The 13,901-nt window shown below is 43.2% G+C and overlaps 1 protein-coding gene across 1 annotated transcript in view; it reads left to right on the plus strand.

The window, feature by feature from the left end:
- Positions 1 to 13,901, plus strand: part of TRIP11 (thyroid hormone receptor interactor 11) — a 74,686-nt gene that overhangs the window by 20,336 nt on the left and 40,449 nt on the right. Inside the window, exons 7-8 of the mRNA XM_065403090.1 lie at positions 1,001 to 1,366; positions 3,083 to 3,123. Coding sequence (XP_065259162.1) covers positions 1,001 to 1,366; positions 3,083 to 3,123 — 407 coding nt within the window. The remainder of the gene's footprint in view (positions 1 to 1,000; positions 1,367 to 3,082; positions 3,124 to 13,901) is intronic.

Consider the following 13,901-nt stretch of genomic DNA (forward strand, 5'->3'; position numbering starts at 1 on the left):
TTGGTTTTCTGCCTTCTTGAACTCTGTAACTTGTATAAATGATTTGCATTATAAGTTACGCTGGCTATACAGAGGCTCCTAAAGTTTTAGGGACATTATATCTGGTACCTATAAAAACCCAACTTCTCTTGAACGTGACCTTTAGGTTGAAAGTCTGAGAGTTTTATTGCAGAATAATGTGTCTTTGCTTCTATGCTTGGCAATTTACATTTTTAATTTAAACCTTTAGAGGAAAAGTCAATACTGTTTACTGGATATTATAAATTTAAGGATTTATGTATAAAATGACCAAACCAAATGTAATGAGAATTTAAATGTTGTGTTTGTCTATAGAACATATGATTGTCATCAAAACATTCTTTAATTCTTGCGGGAACTTAAAATAAATCTAATATGTTTGTACTGATTACCAGTTTTCAGCCACAATCCTGAGAATTTAAAATTGACTAAAATGAATACATGTGAAATATACAAATTATTATAACCCGTGACAACCAGTCATTAACTCTGTTACATTAAAACAACAAACCACAAAACCTAGTGTCCTTTGATCTGGAATGAACCTGGTAGCTAACAGTATTCTGGTCAAATAGTTTTAGGAACGTATGAAGGACTGACTAGACAACTTTATTTTTTGATACTTGTTATGACTTTTGATTATTTTTCCCTTTAAGTCAGTTTTTTAACTATTGGTGATTAGAACCATATCTGCCTCACTTCACTTGTTTCAAAATTGCCATTTTATAGTTATCAATGTAAGCAGCTGTGAGGTATATCTCTTCTAAAGAAAACCACGTATCTTTATATACTTCAAACATTTGTTCTTCTAAATGTCTCTCTTTCTGTACATGAAGTGAGTGCCTCCATTTCACGAAAGTTATTGTTTAACATTGCCAACCTTTCAAGAATAAAAATTCTTAGTTGGTAGCTGTTCCAGGAGAAAATTCTATAATGCTGACTTTGGTTACTAGTCTAAACTCAATCTCTTGTGCTTTTTCAGGTGGTGCAGGCATTGAAATCACTGATCATTCTAAAATTAGCGACCTGCAAAAGAACATTCAAATCCTACAAACTGAAAAACTAGAGGACACACAGAATATGAAGGAACTGGAGGATAAAGTAAAAAATTTAAATGAGAAATTATCTTCAGTAGAAAATGAGAACAAAATCCTGCTGAACGAGAGAGAACTGGTAAAGGTGGAAAACAGCCAAATAACACAAGAATATGAAAGACTGAAATCTGAGTTTATTAAGCTTCAAAATTATGTTGCAGAACAGGAGACCCTTCTGAAAGAACAGGGGAAAAAACTCCCACTGATGACATCGTCAGAGGAAGAAGTGCTCAGACTACAACAAGCACTGTTGGGTAGGAAGCAATTGAGATTTTCAGATCCTATCCAAAATATTTTACACATTTAAAAATAGAGAGAGGCCATTTTAGGAAAAGAAGTATGAATAAATGAGATTGTGACAACTATGAATAGAGCCACTTTAGAAAAGGGTTTACCCCTGAAATGATCAAGGAAAACAAGATCTGAAAGGACTACCTTGGCACTACTCTGATAGTGAGGTAGAAGTCTCTGGATAGCTTAGTGAAGATGCCTGGTTAGAGCCTAGCAGGAATTTTTGTTCTCTGTTTTGCCGTAATATTAAAAAAAAAAAAAAAAAAAAAGCCAGTTTTATGATGATGGTTTCTAATATTGTTTGCATCAGCCTGTAAAGATACAGCTAAGATCAAAACATGTAGAGAGAGGCTGACAAATGTTAGAGATATGGCCGGTCTTAAAATGTTATTGAAAATACTAAGATTATTAACACTGGAAAGAAGAGAAGCTAAAGATGACAATTGAACAATTTAAAATTATGGCATGGCACATGAAAAATGACCTTTCCTGTTGGCTTGGGTTGCCTTCCCTTATCAACCTGGGCTTGTTTTCTTTTACTTCCGTCCTTCGGATTCATTTGCTGTCTTGCTCTGACACTTCGTCTTGTTTTACTTCTCTTGCCCCCAGCAAACCCTGGGCTAAGTATGGTATACTGTAGATATCTGAACACAGAGGCCCTCTGAATATGAATCTCCCTATCTGCAGCAGTATTTGCTTTTTCCCACAGAACCCATAGAGAGTTCTCTGCAGGTCCAGAGATCTTCTCTCAAAGTGTGAGGGGGAGGGCTGCAGCTCCGCAAAGTAGATCTGCTCAAGGGTTAATACTGTCTGAGCTCTATCCATTTTATAGAAGCTACCATTCGGGGGCTTCCAGGGCATTCAGTCTGGGAAGTCCTGGCAACATGATGGTCCAGCCAGGGAGCCTCTGCAGTAGTTTCCCAGAGAACAGCAAAGCACAGGGCCAGAAGTCCTTATTCTTTCACAGGGACAAACCCTATTCCTGACTGCAGAATCCAGAAGAGACTGAGGTGAACCTTGTAGTGTTTCTTGCCCCGTAAACTTTTTCTACATAGGGCTTTTTGGGGTTTCTTGTGAGGGAATTGCTTTCAAAACGAGACTGTTTAGCCATGAGTTTCCCACAGTAATGACCACTTTTAAGTAACAGAAGCATATGCTTTTGCTTGTAACCATTATAGAAACTCAGTAGTAGGAGTTACATTTAAATTAATATTTTCCCATTATAATTAATTGTTTTTTGATGTTCTAGAAATGTAATTCACAAAAATAAAATGCTGTCTTTGTGATTTATAGGCGGTGTCTGTGTTGTGGTAAAATATGTAATCCTTTCATTTTGAATATTTTTTTTGGTGTTTTATAAAAGTCTTAAGTACTTAGTCATTCAAAGCTAAATTTCAGTAGCTACTGATGGACTGTGTCTGTAACTTTGCTTGTGTTCTAACATTTTGGCTTGAATCTAGCTGCGAAGTGATGAAAACTGAATCATACTGTTGTGTTGTTACATTATGGGTTTTTTCCCACTGATAGGAGCATGCTGATGAAGTATACAGGTTTATTGCTTGGAGACATCAATTTGGTTTTAGTTCCCTAAGATTTTTCTACTTAATTTGTATAGCAATTTAAATGACCTAATCTTCTGGTTGTCAAAAAATAATTTGATTTTGTTGCTGTTTTTACAGATGCAGAAAAAGAAATAATGAGACTTAATACCTTAAATCAGGTAAACTGATTTCGAAATGATACCAACGCTGAAGTCATAATAGTAAGAACTAATGTGAATCATAGAATCATGCAAATGTAGGACTGGAAGGGACCTTGACAGGTCATCTAGTCCAGTCCCCTGCACTGCCATAGGTCTAAGCATTATCTAGAATATCTCTGACAGGCATTTGTCTGACCTGTTGTTAAAAACCTCCAATGATGGAGATTCCACACACTCTTTAGGTAATTTGTTCCAGTGATTAGCTACCCTTACAGTTAGACATTAGGAAAAACTTCCTAACCTAAATCTCCCTTGCTGCAACTTAAGCCCATTACTTCTTGTCCTTTCCTCAGTGGTTAAAGAGAACAAGTTATCACCCTCCTCTTCGTAACAACTTTTTATGTACTTCAAGACTGTTATGTTGCCCCTCAGTCTTCTCTTCAGACTAAACAAACCCATTTTTAAAATCTTTCCGTATAGGTCATGTTTCCTAGACCTTTAATCAATTTTGTTGCTCTCCTCTCGACTTTCTCCAATTTGTCCACCTCTTTCCCGAAGTATGGTGCCTAGAACTGGACACAGTACTCCAGTTCAGGCCTTCTCAGTGCTGAGCAGAGTGGAAGAATTACTTCTCATCTTGCTTACAACTATCATACTAATACAACCCAGAATGTTGTTCGCTTTTTTTGCAACAGTATTACATTGCTGACCCGTATTTCGTTTGTGGAACACTATAACCCCCAGATCCTTTTCTGCAGTTCTCCTTCCTAAGGTGGTCATTTCTTATTTTGTATTTGTGCTGTTGATTTGTATTTGTCCTCATTGAATTTCATCCTATTTAATTCAGATCATTTCTTCAGTGTGTCAAGAAGATTATTTTGAATTCTAATCCTGTCCTCCAAAGTGCTCACAACTCTCCCCAGCTTGTTGTCATCCGCAAACTTCAAGTGTATTCTCTGTACCCATTATCCAAATCATTTATGAAGATATTGAATAGAACCAGACCCAGAACAGATTCCTGTGGGACCCCACTCAATATGCCCTTCCAGCTTGATTGTGAATCATTGATAACTACTCTGAGTGCAGTTTTCCAGCCAATTGTGCACCCATCTTATAGTAGATTTGTGTAGGCTATAGCTCTCTGAGAATGTCATGTAAGACAGCATCAAAAGCCTTACTAAAGTTGAGATATATTACATAATCTGCTTTTCCCCCTATCCACAAGGCTTCTTACCCTGTCACAGAAGGATATTAGGTTGGTTTGACATAATTTGTTCTTGACAAATCCTTATTGACTGTTACTTATTCCTCATTTTCTTCTAGGTGCTTACAAATTGATTATTTACTCCATAATCTTTCTGGGTACCGAAGTTGAGCTGACAGATCTATAATTCCCTGGATTGTCCTGTTGACCGTCAATGATCTGACTAGAAGATAATCAGGTTCTTGTTCTGAAATCAAGCCACAGAATTAGAGAATGTAGAGAGTCCTGTACTTTGTAAGGACTCTCAGGGTCTGTGGCAAGAACATTCTTGCTGAGAACAAAGCCAAGCTTTGGAGATTTTTATTAAAATCAAGGAAAAGGTCATCAAAGCTCCAAACCATAGAATCAGAAAGAATAATATAGTTCTATGGGTACCTGTGGTAACATTCCTTACAAAAGCTACTCACACCCTTCCTTGGGGACCTGGTGATGGAAGACAAAGGACTAACCTTGTCTCTGGCATACCAAATGAGTCCGATGATCCAGATTCCTCAATGCTGAGATGGTGGAGAGAAGGGTCAAATGTAGAGTAGCTAAGCCAAGGGTGGGCAAACTACGGCCCGCGGGCTGGATCTGGCCCCTCAGGGCCTTGGATCTGGCCCGCGGCGCCACCGGCACCACATCCCTGCGGCCCCTGGGCAGGGGGGCAGAGGGTTCCATGCGTTGCTCTTGCCTCCAGGCACCGCCCCCTGCAGCTCCCATTGGCTATGAACGGGGAACCGCGGCCAATGGGAGCTTTGGGAGAGGTACCTGGAGGCGCGGCAAGGGCAGTGCACGCAGAGCCCTCCGCCCCACCTCACCCAGGGGCTGCAGCGCTTCCGGGAGCGGCGTGGGGCTGTGGACGGGGCAGATATGCAGGGAGCCAGCCTGCCCTGGCCCCGGTGCACGCCGCTGCCATCCCGGAGCCTGAATCTCTCCTGTACCCCACCCTCCCAACTCCCTGCCCTAAGCCCCCTGCCCTGAGCTCCCTGCTGCACCCTGCACCCCTATGCACCTCAACCCCGTGCCCTGAGCCCCCTGCCGCACCCCACATCCCTCCAGCACTCCAACCCCCTGCCCTGAGCCCCCTTCTGCACTCCGCATCCCTCCTGCACCCCAACCCCCTGCCCTGAGCCCCCTCATACATCCTGCGCCCCGATCCCTTGCCCTGAGCCTCTTCCTGCACCCCCTCCTACACCCCGCACTCCCTCCCACACCCCAACCCCTTGCCCTGGCCCTGCATACAATTTCCCCACCCAGATGTGTTCCTTGGCCCAAAAAGTTTGCCCACTCCTGAACTAAGCTATACTGCAAAAGCCAAGCTGGTAGCTAAACAAAAGAGGAACTAAAAGAACTAACTCCGCTTGGTGGTTTGCCCTCTTATAGGGTCCTGGCACTATCCTGAATATTCATGTCAGTGCCCAACCTTCCATGCCCAAATCTTATTCCCTCACCCACATAAATCTTTGGGTACACTTACTATATAGGCTAGCATATTTATGCATATTAATAGTACATCCATACAGACCATTTTGTATTTAAAGTCTGCCTTCTTCAAGTCCATTGTCTTTATTTTGCTGTTTTCCCTCCCACTGTTCCTTAGAATCATGAACTCTCTCATTTCATGATCATTTTCACTCAAGGTACCTTCTGTCTTCAGATTCTCAACTAGTTCCTCCCTTTTTGTCAGAACCAAATCCAGAATAGCTTCTTCCCTGGTTGTTTTCTCCACCTCCTGTAATAAAAAATTGTCTCCAGTGCATTCCAAGAACTTGTTGGATAATCTGTGTCCTGGTCTATTGTTTTCCCAACAGCTGTCTGGGTAGTTGAAGTCCCCCATTACCACCAATTCCTGTGTTTTGGATGATTTTGTTAGATGTTTAATAAAGCCTCATCCACCTCTTCTTCCTGGTTAGGTGGTCTATAGTAAATCCCTACCAGGACATCACCCTTGTTTTTTATCCCTTTTACTCCTGACCCAGAGGCTTTCAACAGGTCTTGCTCCCACTTCTATCTCAACCTCAGTGCAAGTGTAAGGAAAAGCACTCTTTTGAAATTGTATGTTTTGTATTGAACATCTTTAACGCTTTTTTATTTTCATGTAGATAGTCTTGTGGTAATCAAGGAAGTAACTTTAGGCTAATAATTTCATGACTAAATATGCTTTCCCTATCTCTTCTATAGCCAATCTGGTATGAGAAACTCCACACACTCTAGTAGTTAGAACTATTGCACTCCCTCTAACAGTTTATTGTTCAATGTAATACAGTGTGTAACTTGTTTTTAATTAAGTAAGTGGTGAAGGCATCCTAGAAATCACATGTAAACTTTTCGACAGTATTACAGTATTTGCATTGTCACTTTCTAAAAATTGTTTTTCATTCTTACATGCTCCTTTATAGAAAAATCTAAAATGTTATAGACTTCTCACAGATGCTATTGTATTGATACTTTGATACAGATTCAGAAGAAACAAAATTCTCAGATGAATTACCAACTGTGTTTTTTTTGTAGGCTGATAGTTTTATTGGTGCAGGAGAAGATGGTCTAAAGGTTAAAACAGATACACAAGTTCTAAAAGAACATCATAAACTAGGAAAAGAAAAAGTATGTTAGTTAATTGACCATCTTTGCTTTTAGTTTTGTATATACATTTACTGCAGTATAAGAAAGAGTATTAACAAGCACATTGTGTGTGCATTACTATTCTGTGTAAAGTTTTCAGACCAGCCTTAAATCTACTTAGAAAATTTGACTTTGTTTATTAAAGTATTTGTATGAAGTTGTTGAACTTGTAGTATATTTTTTTCTCAATTTTTTACAAAAAATCTCAAGAAAATAATTTAATTCCATTTCAAAATTAAAAGAAATTATTTCAGTTAAATTCCCATATTAAAATAGGTATTTGATTCTGAATTGTATTTGTTACTACTGCTTGAAAGTACACCCCATTGACATATTGTAAGGGAAAGAGACAGCCTTTTCACTTTTTGTTTACTTGATAAATATTACATCATAGAAGCTGATGTATTTTGAGTTGTAAATTAACCATTTTACAGAATTGCATTGATATGTTTCCTCAGATGTTGATTTAAAAAAAAGGAAAAGGACAAAAAGAATCTCTGAATTACTGGCTTTGTAGCTGTAGCTTTCCAGCAGCTTCTGTCAGTTTTGTTAAATATGAGTCCCCTTCATATTTGGCATTGCATTGTGGTCTCTAAATTCTGTTTGCCATTATTTTCACACTGCATCCCACCCCGCGAATGACAACGACATTTTGGTATTGCACCATAGATCCAAAGATTTCAATTTCTTTGGTAGAAAGTTGTTAACATAGAGAAATGACATAGTGCTTGAAGCATCAAGTTTAAATACCTGGTCTCCCTGGAAATTTAGGTTCTTCGAATAGTGTGCCTATTGGTGCTTCACTGTATGTGATGTGATCCCCTGTGCCTGGGATTGAAGATCTTTGGTAGCAGTGCCCATTGGGCCCCACATGCACTCCTCTCCATCTTGCGCCGAGGGTAACTTACAGCTGTGTGGTCCAGCCGCCCTCAGTTCCTTCTCGATCGCCTTTGGTATCGAATCTGGAGCAGAGCCCTTCTACCTCCTTAACCTTTAGAGAGACTCTATTTAGCTAACCTTACATTAGTAGGTGAATAGCCGTTTCTGTTAATTTTCTCCCCCTAAAAACATTTTTTTTATAGTTACTCTTCCCTCCCCATTACCTTGCGCTTCCCTGTTTTCTGCCCTCCCCAAATGGGATCTCTCCTCCTCAGGACTATGCCAGGATCTCCTGGGTTCAAGAGGTGCCTCTCTTGTTAGGAGGCCTTTCCCGTGAGTGATGGGCACTCACTGTGCATCCACTGCCTCGGTGAGGGCCACATCGCACAGAAGTGCACCCACTGCATCAACTTGACCACCGAGGCCCCAAAGGACTGTGAATTCAGATTCAAAATTCTCCTCATGGAGAGTTCTCTACGGCCAGCTTTGGATCCCAGCCTTGATACCTCTCCGGCCTGGCTCTCACCCTCATTTCGGTCAGCAGGCGATTCCCACTCGCCATGGCCATCCAAGAGGAAATCCTCTCTTTCCCACTCAGATGGGAAGAAATGGGCCACTTCTTCACCTTCCAACGAACAGCCTCAGATAAAGCCATCCCCTGCAAGGTCAGTAGCCTCAACATCATCAGGGGTGAGACTTAGCTCCCATGACCACCTGAGTACTCTGATACTGGAGCTAAACAGAAGTCCAAGGACCCTAAATGGGCAGGACCACAGGCGGACACACTGTCTCTCGGGACTGAGAGAAACGGTGCAAGAGCTTCCGAAATGGTAATGAGTGCCTCATCCAAGACAACCTTGGGTGCGTCAGCACTGACAACAGTGTCGGCATCGACCAAATCCTCGGCACTGAGCAAGCTCTCGGGATCAAGTAAGCCATCTATACCATTTACTGGCAGCTCGGGGAATGCACTCCACCCTCGGCATTGATAGTTCCTTCAATTTCTAAACAACCACTGGTGCCAATGATGCTCCTGCCTGCGCCACAGCAGTTCAGATATCCAAGGGACCTGGTCATCTGTGATACACCAGACGCTCCACTCCTCCATTGCAAGCTCCCAATAGTTCATCCTCTTTCCCCGGAATCAGAACCCTACTCCCCTTCGCCACTGAGAACTGCACCACCCTTTCCCAGCAATGACAAAGAGGAAGAGGACGAAGAGTACTCCATTCCACCCGCATATCTGGAACACAGATAATCCTGTGCTCATCTGCGTTATCCAGAACCAAACCGAGGGCCTGGTATGGACCCCCATGGATGCAACCCCACATGCCAATCTCTCCACATTGGCCCTACTGGGCCCCATGGGCTATCTGTGTGCACAGTTTCCCAAACCACCCATAGAACAGAGCCAGAAACACGAACGATCGTCATCCTCATCTGTTTCTTGACCATCTGATGTCGACCCAGTAACGATGGAGGAACAGCAGGAAGAAACAGAGGAAGAGGTTACACCACCACTCCACTTCTCCTCCTCTTCCCCGATGAGGCGATCATGCCACCACCTCCTACGTTGGCGGACTATTTCAGACATTTTCAAGAACTATTCTGCAGAATCGCTGAATCTCTCCAGATCTTGCTGGAGGAAGTCCGAAGAGCAACAACACAAGCTGCTTGGTATTCTACACGCCTCCACATGGGTGACGATAGCCCTCCCTATTCATGAGGCCCTATTAGACCCTGTCAGTATGCTCTGGCAGACCCCAACGTCCATCCTGCCAACCTACAAGCAAGAGGACAAAAAATATTATGTCCCCACTAAGGACTTGGAATTTCTTTTTTCCCATCCTACTCCAAATTCCCTGGTCGTCAATGCAGTACATGAGAAGGGATGCTAACACCACCCCAGGGCAACCTCCAACAAGAGGGACTGGATGCAACTAGACTTGTTTGGTCTCAAAGCATATTCTTCTGTGACACTCTAGTATCGTATCACCAATTACAAGGCTCTTATGGCCAAATACAATGATATGAACTATTCTAAAATACAGGAATTCTTCAACATCTGCCAGATGATAAGGAGCAAATCCAGACACTCATGTCTGAAGGACACCACCTCGCCCGCACAGCACTACAAGCTTCCCTGGATTCCGCAGACATGGCTGCTCACTCCATCGCAACAGCTGTGGTAACGAGACGAGTGACATGCCTTCACCTCTCTGGATTCCCTAAAGAGGTGCGCAATCTGTAGTCGAGGATCTACCTTTGAAGGTTCCAAACTATTTGCCGAGCACATGGATGAGTCCCTACATACTCTAAAGCACTCTCGAGCGATTCTCAGCTCTCTCGGCATATATAAACCAGCGCTGAAGAGACATCGGGGAAATACCAGCTGAGATCCTGAGTTCCACATTTCACTCATCGCTGTCAGTCTGACACACAACAAAGGCAACAGAGATCCCCTCCGAAATGCAGACAAAGGCCGTCTCATGGAGCTACCTCTTATGCACCTTCATCTAAAATATAATTTTGAAGGTTTGGTCGAGGCCCAAGAAAGCCGCCTCCCGTTAAAATTGCTGCAACCATCTTTAACAACCCCCCAGTTTGACGACCGTTTAGCCCCTTTTTATCCGTCATGCTGACAAATCACTTTGGATACATAGATCCTGGAAATAATCAACAAAGGGTACTCCATTCCATTCCTATCCGTCCCCTCCTTCCTGTCCCTCTTCAAATACCCTTCTCACAAACACCTTCTATGAGAAGAAGGAAATAACCTTCTGAGACTGGGGGCCATAGAATCGGTCTCATCCCAACACAAAGGGAAAGGTTTTTATTTCCACTATTTTCTGATCCAAAAGAAATCCGGTGTCTGGAGACAGATCCTAGACTTATGAAACCTCAACAAGTTCATTTAACTGCAACACTTCAGTCTGGTCACACTATCAACCATTATCCCAGCACTGTAGTATGGGTACTGGTTTTCAGCCCTCAACTTCCAAGAGACACATTTTCACATCACCATACACCCTGCTCACAGATGATTCCTCAGATAACATCCTGGGGACCAATCATTACCAATACAAGGTACTACCTTTTGGACTCTTTACAGCGCCTCACCCCCAAGTATTCTCCACAATCCTTGTGGTAGTGGTAGCATACCTGTGCAAATAAGGCATCGTCATAGTCCCATACTTAGACAACTTTCTCCTCAAAGCTCCATCTGAACCTGACGCAATTCACACCATATGAAAGATGATGGAGCTTTTCTTGAACCTTGGCCTTCAAATAAACATCCAAAAATCGACACTGTCACTTGTACAACATCTGGAGTTTATTGGGGCACACCTGGATGCAATATAGGCCAGAGCCTTCCTTCCAGCTCACAGATTTTCTATAATAGTCGACCTCGTATCCACTGTGAGAACCAGTCCGCAGCTCTCCACCAGGAAGTGTCTCCAGCTGCTCGGCCATATGGCAGCGGCCACATTCATGGTAAAACACGCCAGGTTGCACGTCTCCATGTGTGGCTACGCACAGTGTATGTACCTCACAGACACAAGTCTTCACAAACTCCTATCCATGTCTGGTGGACATAACACCAAAATGTCTGTATGGGGGTCCCTTTTCTCCAACCAACACTGTCCCTGATTCGAACAACCAACGCCTCCCTAATTGGTTGGGGAGCACACCTTCAGACCCACACGGTGCAGGGAAGGTGGTCTCCTGCAGAATTCTCCATGCACATCAACCTTCTAGAACTGCGAGCGGTTAACAATGCGTGCCAACATTTCCTACCACTGATCAGACATCAAACCATAAAAGTAATGACAGATAATATTGCCTGCATGTTCTACATCAAAAGACAAGGCAGAGTAAGGTCCCACTCCCTATTCTCGAAAGCACTGAAATTGTGGAACTGGTGTATCCAACAGGACATCAACATTTCAGCTGCATATCTTCCTGGACAGCAGAACACCATGGTAGACTCACTGAGCAGACAATTCTCACAAGACCATGAGTGGGAACTAGATACAAGAGTCCTTCGGCGCATATTCAGCCACTGGGGATTTCCCAACATAGACCTCTTTGCCACACCAAGAATGCCAAATTCCCTCGATTCTGCTCACAAGCAGCTCTAGGCCACTGGTCTCTGGGAAACACCTTCCTTATTACATGGGATGATCCACTACTCTCTGCCTTTCCACCTTTTCCCCTCTTGTTCAAGGTACTTCACAAAATACAGGTGTAACGAGCCTGAGTCATCCTCATATTCCCAACATGGCCATGACAAATTTGGTATCCTTACCTCCTATGCATGACCTTATGTGCTCCGATCACCCTGCAATTGATTCCACACCTCCTCTCGCAGGATGCGGGCCAAATCCTCCAACTCAGTCTGTCTCCTTCATGGTTTCGGGATTTGGAGATGTCCTGTTCAGAGGCAATAGAAGAGGTTCTCTTAAATAAGTGAGATGACTCACTGTACTTGCCTCCAGAAATGGGAAAAATTCCGATCCTGGTGCACAGCCAATCATGACTGTGATAAATGCCCCATTACCATTAATTGTAGATTATATATTAGATTTTAAAAGATCGGGCTTCTCTACAAGCTCTGTTTGGGTGCACTTGGCTGCCATCACAGCATTCCCCACCCCAAGATAGATGGCTATTCGATATTCACATACCCCGCTCATGAAGAGATTCCTTAAAGGCCTTTAGAACCTTTACCCTCACATACGACATCACAACCTCGTTTTGAACTGTCTCACCAGATCACCATTTAAGCTCATGACAACATGTTCTTACATTCATCTTTCCATGAAAACAGCAATTCTTGTAGCTATCACGTCTGCCTGACAGAGAAGAAATAAGGCTCTCATGGCATACCCCCCGTATACAGTTTTTCATAACGGCAAGGTCACATTATGCACGCATCCAAAATTCCTAGCCATGGTGCTGTTCTCCTTCCATTTGAACCAACTTATCCACCTTCCCTGCTTCTTCCCGAAATGCATACCAACCAACATGAAGCAATGCTACACACCTTGGACATTAGGTGAGCATTAGCCTTTACCTTGATAGAACTAAATCTTTCAGACAATTGTCGTGCTTATTCCTCTCAACTGCCAAATGATCAAAGGGAGTGGCTGCATCCAAACAGTGTCTTTCCAAATGGACCTCTCAGTGCATATATGCCTTTCTTATCAACTGCACAACCAGCTGCCTCCACCTGGAACTTGAGTGCATTCCACTCGCACTCTCTCCACATTGATTGCCTTTCTCAACAATGTGCCAATCACTGACATTTGCAAAGGGCCACCTGGGCATTCATGGACACTTTTGGCCAACACTATACACTATCCATGTTGCAGCATCAGATCCCCTACTAGGACACACAGTCCTCTCCTCCTTATTGGACACCACTCCAAAGCCCCAGCCTTACATCTATGGGCACTGCTCTACAGTCATCTACAGTGAAGCACCCAGAGGGACACTACTTGAAGAAGAGACGGTTACTCATCATGTGCAGTAACGGAGGTTCTTCAAGATGTGTCCCCCTATGGGTGCTCCACTACCTGCCCTCCTCCCTCCCCCCCCCCCCCCCCGCTTCAGAACTCAAAGATAAACTCTGCAGTAGAGAAGGAACTGAGGACGGTTGGATTGCACAGCACTATATATAGATGCCCCCCCCATGGCATGAGACAGGGAGAAGCGCCTGTGTGGCCCAGGTGCAAGGGGTGCTGCTACACCGCCTACAGTGGAGCATCCATAGGAACAAACATCTCAATGAATATGTTACTGCACATGGTGAGTAACCTCTAAATTTTGGCAGGGTTGACTCATTATTCTATGGTAATCAGAGTTCCATGTAGTTTACTATGTGTTTGGAAGGACTTTCAAACTGAGGTCACCTCTACTCTGCATGGACACTAAAAGTCCCATTGCATTTTTCATCAGAGGTTTACTTGGATACCCTTGGTCAAAACCCTCCCTTCCCTCTTCCATTTTGCATCATGCTGTGCTCCAAGAGCCACATCCATTATGC

Source organism: Emys orbicularis, chromosome 4, assembly GCF_028017835.1.
Source record: "Emys orbicularis isolate rEmyOrb1 chromosome 4, rEmyOrb1.hap1, whole genome shotgun sequence".
NCBI lineage: Eukaryota > Metazoa > Chordata > Testudines > Emydidae > Emys > Emys orbicularis.